The sequence below is a fragment of the Carlito syrichta genome, unplaced genomic scaffold (assembly GCF_000164805.1).
Source record: "Carlito syrichta isolate Samal-C Ts95f unplaced genomic scaffold, Tarsius_syrichta-2.0.1 Scaffold306751, whole genome shotgun sequence".
In the NCBI taxonomy this organism is placed as follows: domain Eukaryota; kingdom Metazoa; phylum Chordata; class Mammalia; order Primates; family Tarsiidae; genus Carlito; species Carlito syrichta.
The window spans coordinates 80,013-92,800 of record NW_007250847.1 but is presented as its reverse complement, the minus strand read 5'-3'; the positions used below and the strand labels follow the sequence as shown (position 1 = coordinate 92,800).

Below are 12,788 nucleotides of genomic sequence, written 5' to 3'. Positions count from 1 at the left end.
CCTGTAGTTCCAGCGACTTGGAAGGCTGAGGCGGAAGGATCGCTGGACTCCAGCAGGTTGAGGCTGCAGTGGCTGGGAGCGGCCACTGCACTCCAGTCTGGGCCACTGAGTGAGACTCCAACTCAAAAAAAAAAAAAAAAGAAAAGAAAATATTAAATATGTGGCTAAATATAAAATACTTCATTTTTTTCTTTTCTTGATTTAATTAAAAGACTACTGACTAACACAAAAGTATTGATGTTGCATTGTGAGACTGATAATGTATGTAGATGATATGCATATTGACAACATCACATACAATGTGTGATGGGGTATAAAAGAAAATATACTATTGCAAGGATTACATTTTACATGAAATGGTACAATATTAATTCTAAGTAGACTGATAAATTAAGGATATATATTGTAATCCCTTGAGCAACCACTAAAATAAAAATAATGCAAAGTAACAAAGATCTGAATATCACATGTTCTCACTCATAAGTGGACCTTGAACATCTATCATAATACCGTAAGAAAGGAATTGACAGTAGTGGGAATCTATGGGGGGGACAGGGAGGGCAAGGGTGGTGGGATTAACTGTAGTCAATATCTATCTGGGGATTGGGGGACACCCCTTATCAACAAGGATGCCTGAACGATGCATATTTGTATACCTAACCCTTAACTGTACCCCACAATTTTAAAATAAAAAATATGTTTAAAAATTTTTTTTAATTTTTTTAATTTAGCTTTCTACATGCAACCATGTTAATGTAGATTATTCATTTTTCATCATTTTCTGATGACACTCAAATATGTTTTTCACACTTGTGGATGAACATTTGTATTGTTATTAGTACTTAGCTATAAAACCTTGATGACATTTTAAAAAATAATAATAATGCAAAGCAATTGAGCTAACACAAAGGACTAGATTACTAAATCAGATCCACACAAATAAGAGATCTTACCCAGTATCAAGCTTTGCTAACAATACCAAGGACACAAAAAAATCAAAAAGTATAGATGAAGAAGAAAGATGTCTGGGACATCTTTTATGACTACCCAGGTCCCTTCTTTTCACATCAGTCATATACTTTCTGGCCCTGTCTCTAAATGAGGTTTGCAGATCACTTCCCTCAGCAGGGAGTATTGATTATAAAGCACGTATATTTCAATTCCCAAATGGTCACTTAGCTTATGTGACATTTTCTAGAGGTTTGTGTTACATAAATCCGAAATCTAACTTTATTTACATAACTAATTTTAAATCAAGAACATCCTTCTAAGATTCCAAATATAGGGAATATTCTTCTAGAAAATATTATTAGTCTATTTACCAGTAGATCCTTTAACATCATGTCACTTGCCTTCTTTTTCCAGGAGCATATCCCCAGAATCAAGAGAAATGTATCACAAACCAAAAAAGCTACACTAGCAATATAGCTAAAACGCCAATAAGGGAATTAAAAGATAATATTAAATGTGTTTGATTAAACCAAAGAAATACAGGAAAGGTGGAAAAGAAAAATGAAAGCAGATGGGACAAAAGAAAATGTAAGACAAAAGAGATTTTAAGACAAATATTACCAAATATAAAAAGGAACACATTTCCTAATAACATAAGGAATTTTATCAGTTAATAATGAAGACATAACTTTAATATATGTAAGTGTGCTTAATAATAGATCTTCAAACTATATGAAACAAAAACCAATAAGACTAAAGAGACAAATAGATAATCATGATTGGAAATATTAATACCCTTTTCTGAATGACTATTAGAACAATTAGTCCAAAAAAATCAGAGGATCTAAACAACACTGTCAACTACTTTGATCCAATTAAAAATTTAAATTGAAAAATAAATAAAATTTAAATAACACTACACCCAACACCTGTAAAATGAATATTCACAATAGAGTGCTGAACCTTAAAACATGTCTCATTAAATTTCAACTGATTGAAATCTTACAAAGTATGTTTTCTGACCACAATATAATTAAGTTATTGCCAAGTTTCTGATTGTTGAGGAAGGGAGTTATAAATACAGGTAGATTAAAATGTATCTTGTGATATTAAATTGGAATTGGAGGTATCAGTATGAAGTCATGATTTTTAATATACAGGTAGATACAGAAACACAAATACATGCATGTGTGTGCACACACACACACACGCACACACATATTTCCAAGCTCTGTCAGGCCTGAAACAATGATATACCAGTAGCAATGAGTCCACTAACATCCAGATCCTGTTTTCTAAATATCATTCTCCATTGAAGAGAAACAAGGCTCTGTGGTGAAAGGCTCTTTTCCCTCCTGGAGCAGGGAAAGCACAGGAAGGATCAGATGAGCAGGAAACCTTTTGTCACACCAGAAAGTAAAAAAGTACTTAAAGAATCATGGAAACACAACAAAAGGACATAGGAGCCAATTTGAAGGGACTATCACTTGCTAAATCTAGGACAATTTGAATATCAAAATAAACAGATTATAGTAATGGATTGTAACTTACTGAATAAGAATCCATGAATTGTACTGAAATAAATAGATAAATGCATAATGAATGAGAGAGAATGAGATGCTCTTCCTGACATTAGAATACCAACATATATATATATATATATATATATATATATATGGAAAATTTGATGGAGTTATATAATAATCAATTGATTCTAAAACTAGTGAGTGAAATTTTGACCTGGAGTAGGATAGTTTACATAGTCTCAGAGTATCTCCCCACAAATTACTTGTTGTTTATAAAGGAAAAAATAGTAAATGCACAGTGGAGAAACCTGGTGAGCATCATCTTAACCACAGCATCAAAACTAACATCACTAATATTGGCACAAACTGACATCATGGGACTTCTGATACGATGCATTGAGAAGGACACACCAGCAACTCTGCAGTATTCCTGCCAAAACTGAATATCCTAAATCTAACCATGAAGAAGCATCAGACAAATCCAAATTAAGAAGCATTCTACAAATTAGCTGGCCTATACCCTTTAAAATGTCAAGATCAAGGAGCACAAGGAAAGGTAGAAAAATATAATCCTCAATGAATTAATTTATATTATTTATGTTACCAAATGTAAACTCATTTCTCTCAGTTAATATATCTACTTGTACAACTGATGCTTGTGAGGATACAGACAAAAGAGAATGCTTCTACACTGTTGATGGGAATGTCAACTCTATCGAAAACAGTATGGCGATTCCTAAAAGAACTACAAACTGACCTTCCATACAACCCAGCAATCCTCCTCCTGGGTATATACCCAGAGGAATTTAAATCACTCTACAAAAAAGTTACCTGCACACACATGTTTATTGCAGCATTATTCACAACAGCAACACATGGAACTAACCGTGCTGCCCACTGAAACTGGACTGAATAAGAAAATGAGGTATATATACACAATGGAATATTGCGCAGCCATAAAGAAGGGCAAAATTATGGACTTCACAGCAACTTGGATGGATTTAGAGTCTATAATACTCAGTGATCACAGAAACATGTTCTCACTCATAAGCATGTTCTCACTCATAAGCAGACCCTGAACATTTACCGTAATACTATAAAAAAGGGATCAGCAGTAGCTGGAAACTGCCTGGTGGGGGGGGAGACATAACATCAATAGGGGTACCTGGTCTCAAACCAGGCTAAGTGGGGACCAAGGGGAGGTCCAAATGTTACCTATATGATGACTACTTGTATACCTAATTTCAAATTGTATCCCATCTTTAAAGTAAAAATAAATAAACAAATAATACATCTACTTTTAGATTAAAAGTTTAACGTAGGAGTTCTTGGAGAATTTCTGCATTACATTTGTGTTATTAAATGTTCATTCAAAAGCATTTCCTAAAATAAAACAACCTATTCTAAGGCAAAAAATAAAAGACAGAAGAAATTTTCCAAATTAAAGGGGACAACAGAGACATGACAATTAAATGCAATACATGATCCCAGTTTGAATCCTTGACTGGGAAAAAAATAGCTATAAAAATTATTGTAACAATGATGAAATTTGAATATGAACTGTGGATTAGATGGCACTGTTGTATTACTGTAGTGTTAAAATCCCTGGGTTTAATAAGTGTTCTTGTTCTTAAGGAATATGCACTGAAATATTTAAAGTTATCACCAATTTAATTTCAAACAATTCCAAAAACATACCATTCGGTATGAGAGACAGAATATGAATGTAAAGCAAAGAAGTCAAAATGTAAACAATTGGTGAATCTGGAGAAAGTGTATAGAGGAATTCTTACAGCTCTTCTGTAAGTTTAAATTTATCACATTTAATTTGGGCTAATTTATACATGAAAAAATTAAGAATTATAATTAGCTCAGCCCTGTAAGCTAAGATACCTAAATAAAACAAATAGAAAAGAAGGGTTAAGACATTTTTTTCAACACCCACACACAAAAGAGAAATTGGTTTGTTTTTTTTTAATAATTTGCAACTACAAAATTTGAAAAGAAATTTCAACTTTTTCTTTGACTCTGCAGAAAGGAATCCAAGATAGTTCTTCTCCACAATGTCACACTCCTGCCCGTGGCCTGGCGGATCACCAGCCTAGAGCACCTAGGCGATGACTTTACTGTGTCCATGATGCAGGGGACCATACCCCCGAGGGCTGCGTATAGCCTGCACCTGCATTTTCAGCCCTCCAAGCCCGTCAACATCAAGAAGGCTTTCCGGCTGGAGGTGAGGCTTCACACATCTGCTGGCTCAGTTATCAAAGTGTGCACACATTGGACATACACACACACACACACACACACACACACACACACACACACACAGAGAGCCAGGTCTCCCTGTTACATGCTTCCATCTGATCCCTGTTCAGTATCCCCAGTCCACAACATCTTGCTATGCACACAACTGCAAGCTCCCTGATTTCCCAGTGCCAGGAGCAGAGCAACCCAATCAGTGTGGAATGAATGGGTGAATAAATGGATGAATGAATGAATGGTGTTTCTATACCTAGGCAAGCATTAGATTCCTAATTTTATACCTTCAGACCCAGTCACCTATCAGCTTCCTATCTCAGTAAATGTCACCCTCCACCCTGTGTCTCCCAATAGATACCTGGGAATCAGCTGCAATATCCCCCTTTCCCTGACAGCCTCCCTTCCAACCCAGTCCTCCGATAAACTTTGCTAAATCTGCCTCCCAGCGTTTCTCCTTCCCATCCTCTTCTTTGTCAACACTAAGGCCACTCTTGTCTGGGCCACCTGCAGCATCTCTCACCTGGACTTCCTCAGGGTCTTCCTGACTGGTTTCCCTCGTCACATTCCCCACAAGTGTCCAGAGAGATCTTTATGGTGTCAACCAGATCAACTACTCCCTTTCCTAAAGCATTTTGCGGGCTTCCCCCTGCAGTAAGAATAAGCCCCAGTTCCAAACCTGCTTCTGAGGCCCAGCCTGCCTCTCCATCCTCAACTCACTTTGCCCTCACCCTCACGCATTGGCTCCCACCTGCTATTGTGCTCTCTCCCATTTCAGGCCTGACCTTGCTACAACCTACTGGGAATGTGTCCCCAGGTTCTGTAGGAAGTTGGCTCGTGCTTTAGGGTGTCCTAAACATCACTGCTTCAACTAGGAACCCCTCATCATCCCATTGCAAGAATTCTTTCTATGTGCAATCACTCAACGTGTCTTCTGTCCTTCAGAGCACTGCCACTCTCTGACATTATCCTGTTCCTTTCTTTACTTCCTTGTATGAACTGCATAAGGGCAGGATCTCACCTATCTTACTCACCCTCTGTATGAGTTTCCTGTGGCTGCTGTAACAAATTACCACAAACTGGGTGCCTTAAAACAACAGACATTACTCTCTCACAGTTCTAGAGGCCAGAAATCCAAAATCAAGGTGTTGGCAGGGCCATGCTCCCTCTGAAGGCTCTAGGGGAGAATTCTTCTTGGCACTTCCAGCTTCTTGTGTCTGCTGCTAATGTCCCTTGACTTGTGGCTGCATCACTCCCATCTCTGCCTTTGTCATCACAATGCCTTCTCCTGTCTGCATCCTCTCCCTTCTGTCTCTTATATGCTTATCATTTAAATGAAGGCCCATCCAGATAATCTAGGGTGATCTCATCTTGAGATCTTCGACTTAATTACATCTACAAATACACTTTTTCCAAATAAGGTCTGGAAGTTAAGAAGTGGACATACCTTTTTGGGATCTATCATTTAACCCATTAGCCATCATATTCCCAGTGCCTAGCACAGGCCTGGATGTATAGGCACTCAGCAGAATCTGATGAATGAATGAATAAATGTCATTGACTTCTAATACTTTAATTGATTCTACAACATTCAAGAGATCATCTCAAGCTTCTCTCTGAATACCTTCAGGGACAGAAAACTTACTTCCACTCCAAGCAGCCTAATCTCCCTTTAAATAGGCCTGTAAATTCTTCCTTAGGTTGAGTTCAAATTCTTTCTTATAGCTTACATGCGTGAATCCTGTTTCTACTTTGGGGGCCAGTCAATAGATCCAATCTCTTTTATCTCTTACCTATGAGAGCCCTTAAGATAACTGAAAACAGATATTGATAGACTCGTTCAATCCACAAATGTGTAGAAGCCCACAGGTGATGGTCAATGCTTTAGCACCAGTCTCTGCACAAGAGACGTAGGCTCATGGTTGCTGTAGGGACCTAGATTCCCCCAGCTGTGCCAGCTTTATTCTTTAGTTGCTGGATCATGGAGAGTCCAGAAGTTCCCATGGTGGGGGGTGGCACAGGAGGTAGGCAGCAAAAGGACACTTGGAGAGATCATCATGACAGCTGTTTGCCAGCTAGTATGGAGACATTTCTGTATTTTAACAACTGCTGTCACCATCTCTGTGTGTTTCAGCCAAACAGCAGCCTGATTAGGTCTCTGCACGAAGCAGAGTAGCTCCCCCTCAAGCCCCCCAATGTGAACTGCAGCTTCTCTTCCTCAGACTATATTCCTTCAATAACTACAGGAGGAGATACTTTCCTTTCTGCTCCCTTTGGAATGCATTCCAGTGAACTTGTTTTATTTTATTTGCATACCTCTTAAATCGTCCCTCCTATTTTCTTCAATTACAAATTTTAATCTTTCTTCCTTCCCCTCAGTGGGGAAGCAAAGGAAATAATGTGTTCTGGGTACTTAATATCTATCAGAAGAAAGATGCTGTGTAAACTCCCTTCTTGTCATCTCTGTCAGAAGGCAAGCAGCCAGAGAAAGAAGGGAAAACTCAAGTAAAACATTGGCAAAAGTCTAATGAAGGAAAAGACAGAAATTCTGAATCAAAACATGAGTTTGATGACAGTCACAAATTTCCCCCTTGACACCCAAATCGTATGCAATGGAGAGACAGTGACTTGGATTTTCAGCTAGAGGCCTCAGAAAGACAGAAGGGCTCCACGCAGATACAGGAGAGCACACCAGCTCTTTCCCTTCATAAATGCACCCTTTATCGCCCCCTAATTAGTTCCAAGAGTCAACAGTTGGGTCAGGCTGGCAGCTGCAGCAATTCAGAGGTGCCTCAGGACAGTGATGAGGGAACAACTGACAGGAATGACAGCAGAAGGGTCAGCGGACAACAGGAGTCCAGGGTCCTAATAATATCCACATACGTAAAACACTTGACATTTCCAAACATTAAACACTTACTTCATACTTTTTCCGTTGGCTGACCCACGAACAACGAACAGAACAATTCAAATAAAAAATGAATAGGGCAAGAATGAGAGTATAAAGGTTTTTCATTTCAAATGTCAGAACAACGCTTTTCAAGTTTATTTGATTTAAAGGTTTAAAAAAGAAAACACTTTCCTGGAATGTCTACTTACAGCCTAGACTTCAGTAATGTAGTGACTATCATGCAAATAAATTAAGCCTAATAAAAGGACACATGAAAAACGCAGTTTCTCTTCCTGTATTGTCTACACCAGCATTCCCCAGAGGATGTTAAGAAGAGCACTATTCCCATCAAATGCTGGGTGAGGATTACAGACCTACAGCTAGATACATTTCAAAAACATTCCCTACCATATCCCCTCCATGATTCCCACTGCATGTTACATGTCCCAGGCTCCAAGAACCTCACAGATCTTGCTTGTACTGAAGAATTTCTCTTACCCTGCCAGGTTTTAGATGCAGAAAATCTTCTTGGTGTTGTTCAGATTGAAAATATCATGATCTTCGCAGAGTCATATGACATTGCCTTGGACATCACCTTCCCTAAAGGTCTGTTGGGCCCGTCAGGAAAAGAGTGGTTAGAAGTTGTGTCTTTTTGTACAGTATATTTCTAGGAAGAGAAAGGCTAGTGTATTGCTAGTATTGTGGTGATTGGGAGGGCAGGGGGCGGGGCGCAATTTCGGTGTAGTAATATGAGCCCCAGAGTGGTGTTAGCAGCATTACTACAAATCATAATTTCTCCAACTGGAGATAGCAAGGGAGTGGTCATAAATATGAAATTTAGCCGGGCTCAGTGGCTCAGCCTGTAATCCCGCGCCTTTGGGAGGTTGAGATGAGTGGATTGCCTGAGCCCGCGGGTTCAAGACCCACCTGGGCAACTTGGTGAGACCTCATCTCCAAAATAAATCAAAAAAACTAGGCGGGTGTGGTAGCGCACGCCTGTAGTTTCAGCTACTTGGAAGGCTGAGGCAGAAGGATCACCGGAGCCCAGCAGGTCTAGGCTGCGGTGGCCGGGAGCGGCCACTGCACTCCAGTCTGGGCGACCTAGTGAGACTCTAACTCAAAAAAAATAATTAAATAAATAAATAAATATGAAATTTGCAGAGCTCTTTTCTGAGTAATTGTTTGACAGTAAACAATTGTCTTCCTGCTGTATTTTTTTTATCACTGCCATTAAAAATTGCCACAAACTTTCTGGCTTGAACAACACAAATTTATTACTTAACAGTTCTGTAGTACACAAATCCAAAATGAGTCTCACTAAGCTAAACTCAAGGTGCCCACATTCCTCAGTCATGGTCCCCTTCCTTCATCTTCAAAAGCAGCAAGGCCAGGCCAGGTCCTTCTCAATGCTGCTACCTCTTGGGTTCTCCCATTTCGGCCTTCTCTTCTGCACTTAAGGACCCTCATGATTATATTGGACCCACTGAGATAACCCAAATTAATCTCTATATTTTAAGGTCAATTAATTAATTCCATCTGCCACAAGAATTCCCCTTTGCCATGTAAGGTAGCAAATTCACATGTTCTGGAGATTAGATGGCAAGGGTAGAGGGACACTTGTTCTATCCACCACACTGCCCTAATACATGTTATGTCTCTCCCTTCAACATGCAACTTTCCATTTTCCTCCCTTTCCTGATTGGTCTCCTTCTCAGCAAGACTCATAGAATGTTTGAGCCACATATTCACTTAGGTGTCATTAGTCTCACATACAAAGATCTTTTATTGCAGCATTGTTTATAATAATGAAAAGTTGAAAATAATCCAAATGTCTATCAATAGTGAAATAATACTATTATAGTAACAATATTGTAAATTATGGAACAGCCATATCATGGAATATTATACAACTACTAAGATCACAGTTATGAAGAGTTTTTAAGTATTTGGGGCAATGCTTCTGATGTAATGCTAAGTAAACAATGCAAATGTGTGTACTGTCCCAACTGTAAATTATAAGCTTTATATAAAATGTTTTTAAGTTCTAACTAATGGCAGGCATGAAAGGACAGTAATCCTAGGGTGGAATCCAGAGGGAACCACCCCGTTGAGCGGGGACCAAGAGCAGCATCTGTTGATTGTTTGCCAAAACTCAATTATAAGAGTCATTTCTAGCTACAGTGTTTTCAGAAAGCAAATTCTCTGAAATTGTCACCATGGATTTTCTGTGAGAACTTCCCCTGATTCCCATACCCATTCACCCCCACCTCTGGCACCTGTCCTCTGCAGGAGCTGAAGGAGGCCTCGACTTTGGGATTGTGAAGGTCATGGAAGAGGTGAAGCAGCCCCTACAACTGAAGAACCGTGGAAAATACGAGATTATGTTCAGGTAACTCGAATCCCATCAGGTATGTGGCCATCACATTTACTCTTGGGGAGAAGAGTGTGCTATGTGGGAAATTTGTTGTTTAATCAATCAAGGAAGTCATAAGAACCATTTCTGCTTTTTACCTCCCTTGACTTCAGATGAATGGAATTCCTGCTGCTAAGAGAGCAGGGACTTTCACACTGCTGTCAACTCTGCAGCTTAACAAGGGCCTTTGAGGGCCTGGATGTACTTGGAACCAGAAGTCAGGTCTGGGGTGGAGGAAGAGACTAGGGGAAAAGGCTTGGAGGGACAGATGCTGGGAGTGAGAGGAGGTCCTGAGGGTAGAAGGAGACTGGAGATGGGGGACCTGGCCCCAAGCTGTCCTGGCTTAACTGTTTTACAAGGTGGCCTTCTGCAGGAGATTACACGTAGATAAAAGGTTTTCCTTTTTTTTTCTTTAATTTTAAGAGCCACTATACTATGGAACCCAAATAGTGGCTTTGTAGATTACAACTCTAGCTTATGCTCATCTCTTAGGACTAAAAATGAAGCACAAAATCAAGGAGGTTCCTCAGAGAGGAAAGGGGGGCATGGGGTTCAGGGTCCCTCAGCAAGGCCACATATCCCTTCAAACATGCCAGCCTTCAGGCCCGTTCATTTCTATGAAAATTCATCCTGCCCCCAGAAAGTTTCATGGTTGGCAAAGGGACTTCCCCTCTGCAGACTTGGAAGAAATTCAGTGTATTCATGATAATTTATGCCTATAATCCCAGCTACTCAGGAGGCTGAGGAGAGAGGCTCACGTGAACCCAGGAGTTTGAGTTCAGCTTGAGCAGCATAGTGAGACCCCCACCCCTTAAAAAAAAGAATGCTGTAATTAGAGAGGTCTCCACCTCAATGCTCTCATTAGTTATAAGCAGTGAAACTGTATGCTGAAATAAATAAATATAAATGAAAGTCAGACAAACCCAGAAAATAGCCACTGTCACTTTGGAATTAGGCTAGATGGAATCTTGCCCTTTTGTGAGTTTCATTTTAGATTATGAAGGGGCATTAGCTCTGCTCTTTTAGGTTGCATGGAACAGAGTCACCATCAGGTTGGAACAGGTGATCAGGGGCTCATTGAAAGAGGATGTGCAGGGTGATGAGGAAGCACATCATACAAGCAACTGAGGGAGCAGGTGTCCTGGAACATGGGGATGACATATGGACCCCCCACAGCAACCCTAGGTGTCCCACCTCCACTTAGTTTCCTTGTACTTACTCCAGTCTCTCTGTCAGGCTCATGAGTCAGCTTCTTTCTGTGGTTCTTACCCCACCTAGGTCAGGCCATAGACTTCCCATCCTAATGTCTCTGTTGCATGACTTCAGCTCCCGTCTTCTGCTTTTTCTCTTTACATCCTCTGGTTTCAGTATCACTGTTTCCTCTATGTATACTTCCTCAGTCTCAGAGAAAAAGAGAGGAAGAGAGGGAAAGAGAGGGGCAACAGAGGGAAGAGGGTAGAGGAGAGAGGGGAGAAGGATGGAGGGATGGAGAGAGAGAAAGAAAGTAAAAGTGAAAATGAAAATGAAAAGTTCATTTAGTTGATTTTCTTTTGGTATCAAGTGTCCCTGTTGAACAGAGACCTGAAAGAGCACCTCTTGACCACAGGATAGAGTATGGCTATCTTTGCCTAAAGCATCAATTCCTGACCCCATCAACCCTGGTCAAAGAGGGGATGGCATAGAGTACAAAGCACAGTAGACACTGCTGGGCATAGTGGTTGAACAGGGCTGAAGACATGGTGGGCACTCAACAGTCTAATATCTCCTCTCTAGTATCTTGGGTTCCCTAGATAAACTGACTTTTTATTCTTGTCTTTCAGCTTTTCTGTGGACTCCTTAGGTATTTCAGCAGCCAACGTAAATTCCATGATATCAGTCCAACCCAAAAAGGGCTCACTGACCCCAACAGAAAAATCCACAAATGTCCAGGTATTCTTTTGTGCAAAAAAGGAAGTGAAGATTGAGCACCAGCCTGTTCTGCGCTGTCAGGTAAGAGAGCTCAAAGGGAGAGGCTGACTCAATGGCAGGATTGTGGGCATACTGTTGAAAGGATACATGATCTAATCCATGCTCCAGCAGGGGAAAGGAAGAGTTGGTCTGAGTGGCAACCAGATAGGATACATCAGAATTTTGTCCCAACTAGCAGGCATGGTTGGATCCAGAGGGGAATTTGCAAGTTCATCAAAAACAAAGAAAGCCAGAGAGGAAGTGTGCCCCTGAGTCTTTGTGCAGCATTAGAGTCAAGGAAGCTGGGTCCTGTCATCAAGTGATAAAAACAAGAGGCAAAGTTGGTCCATATTGACCCTTGACTGGTGCATGATATGCTCTGTTAGTGTTTGTTAATATCATCGTGGATGCAGTGATACAAAGAGTGAAATGAAGAACTTGGCTTCATGTTAGTGATGAAAGCAGCAAAGGAGTAGATAGATAATCATGGGACCTCTGTAGCTATACCAATGACTGACTTCCTAATTCTTTTTCCCTTTCTAGGTTATTGAGCCCAATATTGCAGAAGGAGGTGAGATCATTGCCAGTATCCCGATTAAGTTTTCTGTGAATGCTGTTTACTCTAAATACAACATCAGTCCCTCCTCCATCATCAACTTTGGAGCTTTGATCTGTGGCACTCGTAAAAGCACCACCTTAACAATAGAAAATCAAGGCATCACTGACTTCAAGTTTGCCCTTTACAGACTGACAGGGGAAAGCCCCAATCATCAAAAGAAAGTGTAAGACAAGTGTTTATATA

At 40.2% G+C, this 12,788-nt stretch overlaps 1 protein-coding gene across 1 annotated transcript in view; it reads left to right on the top strand.

Moving 5' to 3' along the window:
- LOC103265684 (hydrocephalus-inducing protein homolog) overlaps positions 1-12,788 on the top strand; it is a gene marked incomplete at its 3' end in the record, with an annotated part of 243,165 nt that overhangs the window by 151,226 nt on the left and 79,151 nt on the right. Inside the window, exons 36-40 of the mRNA XM_021715156.1 lie at positions 4,512-4,710; positions 8,133-8,232; positions 9,916-10,015; positions 11,860-12,028; positions 12,530-12,768. Of these exons, the coding sequence (XP_021570831.1) occupies positions 4,512-4,710; positions 8,133-8,232; positions 9,916-10,015; positions 11,860-12,028; positions 12,530-12,768 (807 nt within the window). The remainder of the gene's footprint in view (positions 1-4,511; positions 4,711-8,132; positions 8,233-9,915; positions 10,016-11,859; positions 12,029-12,529; positions 12,769-12,788) is intronic.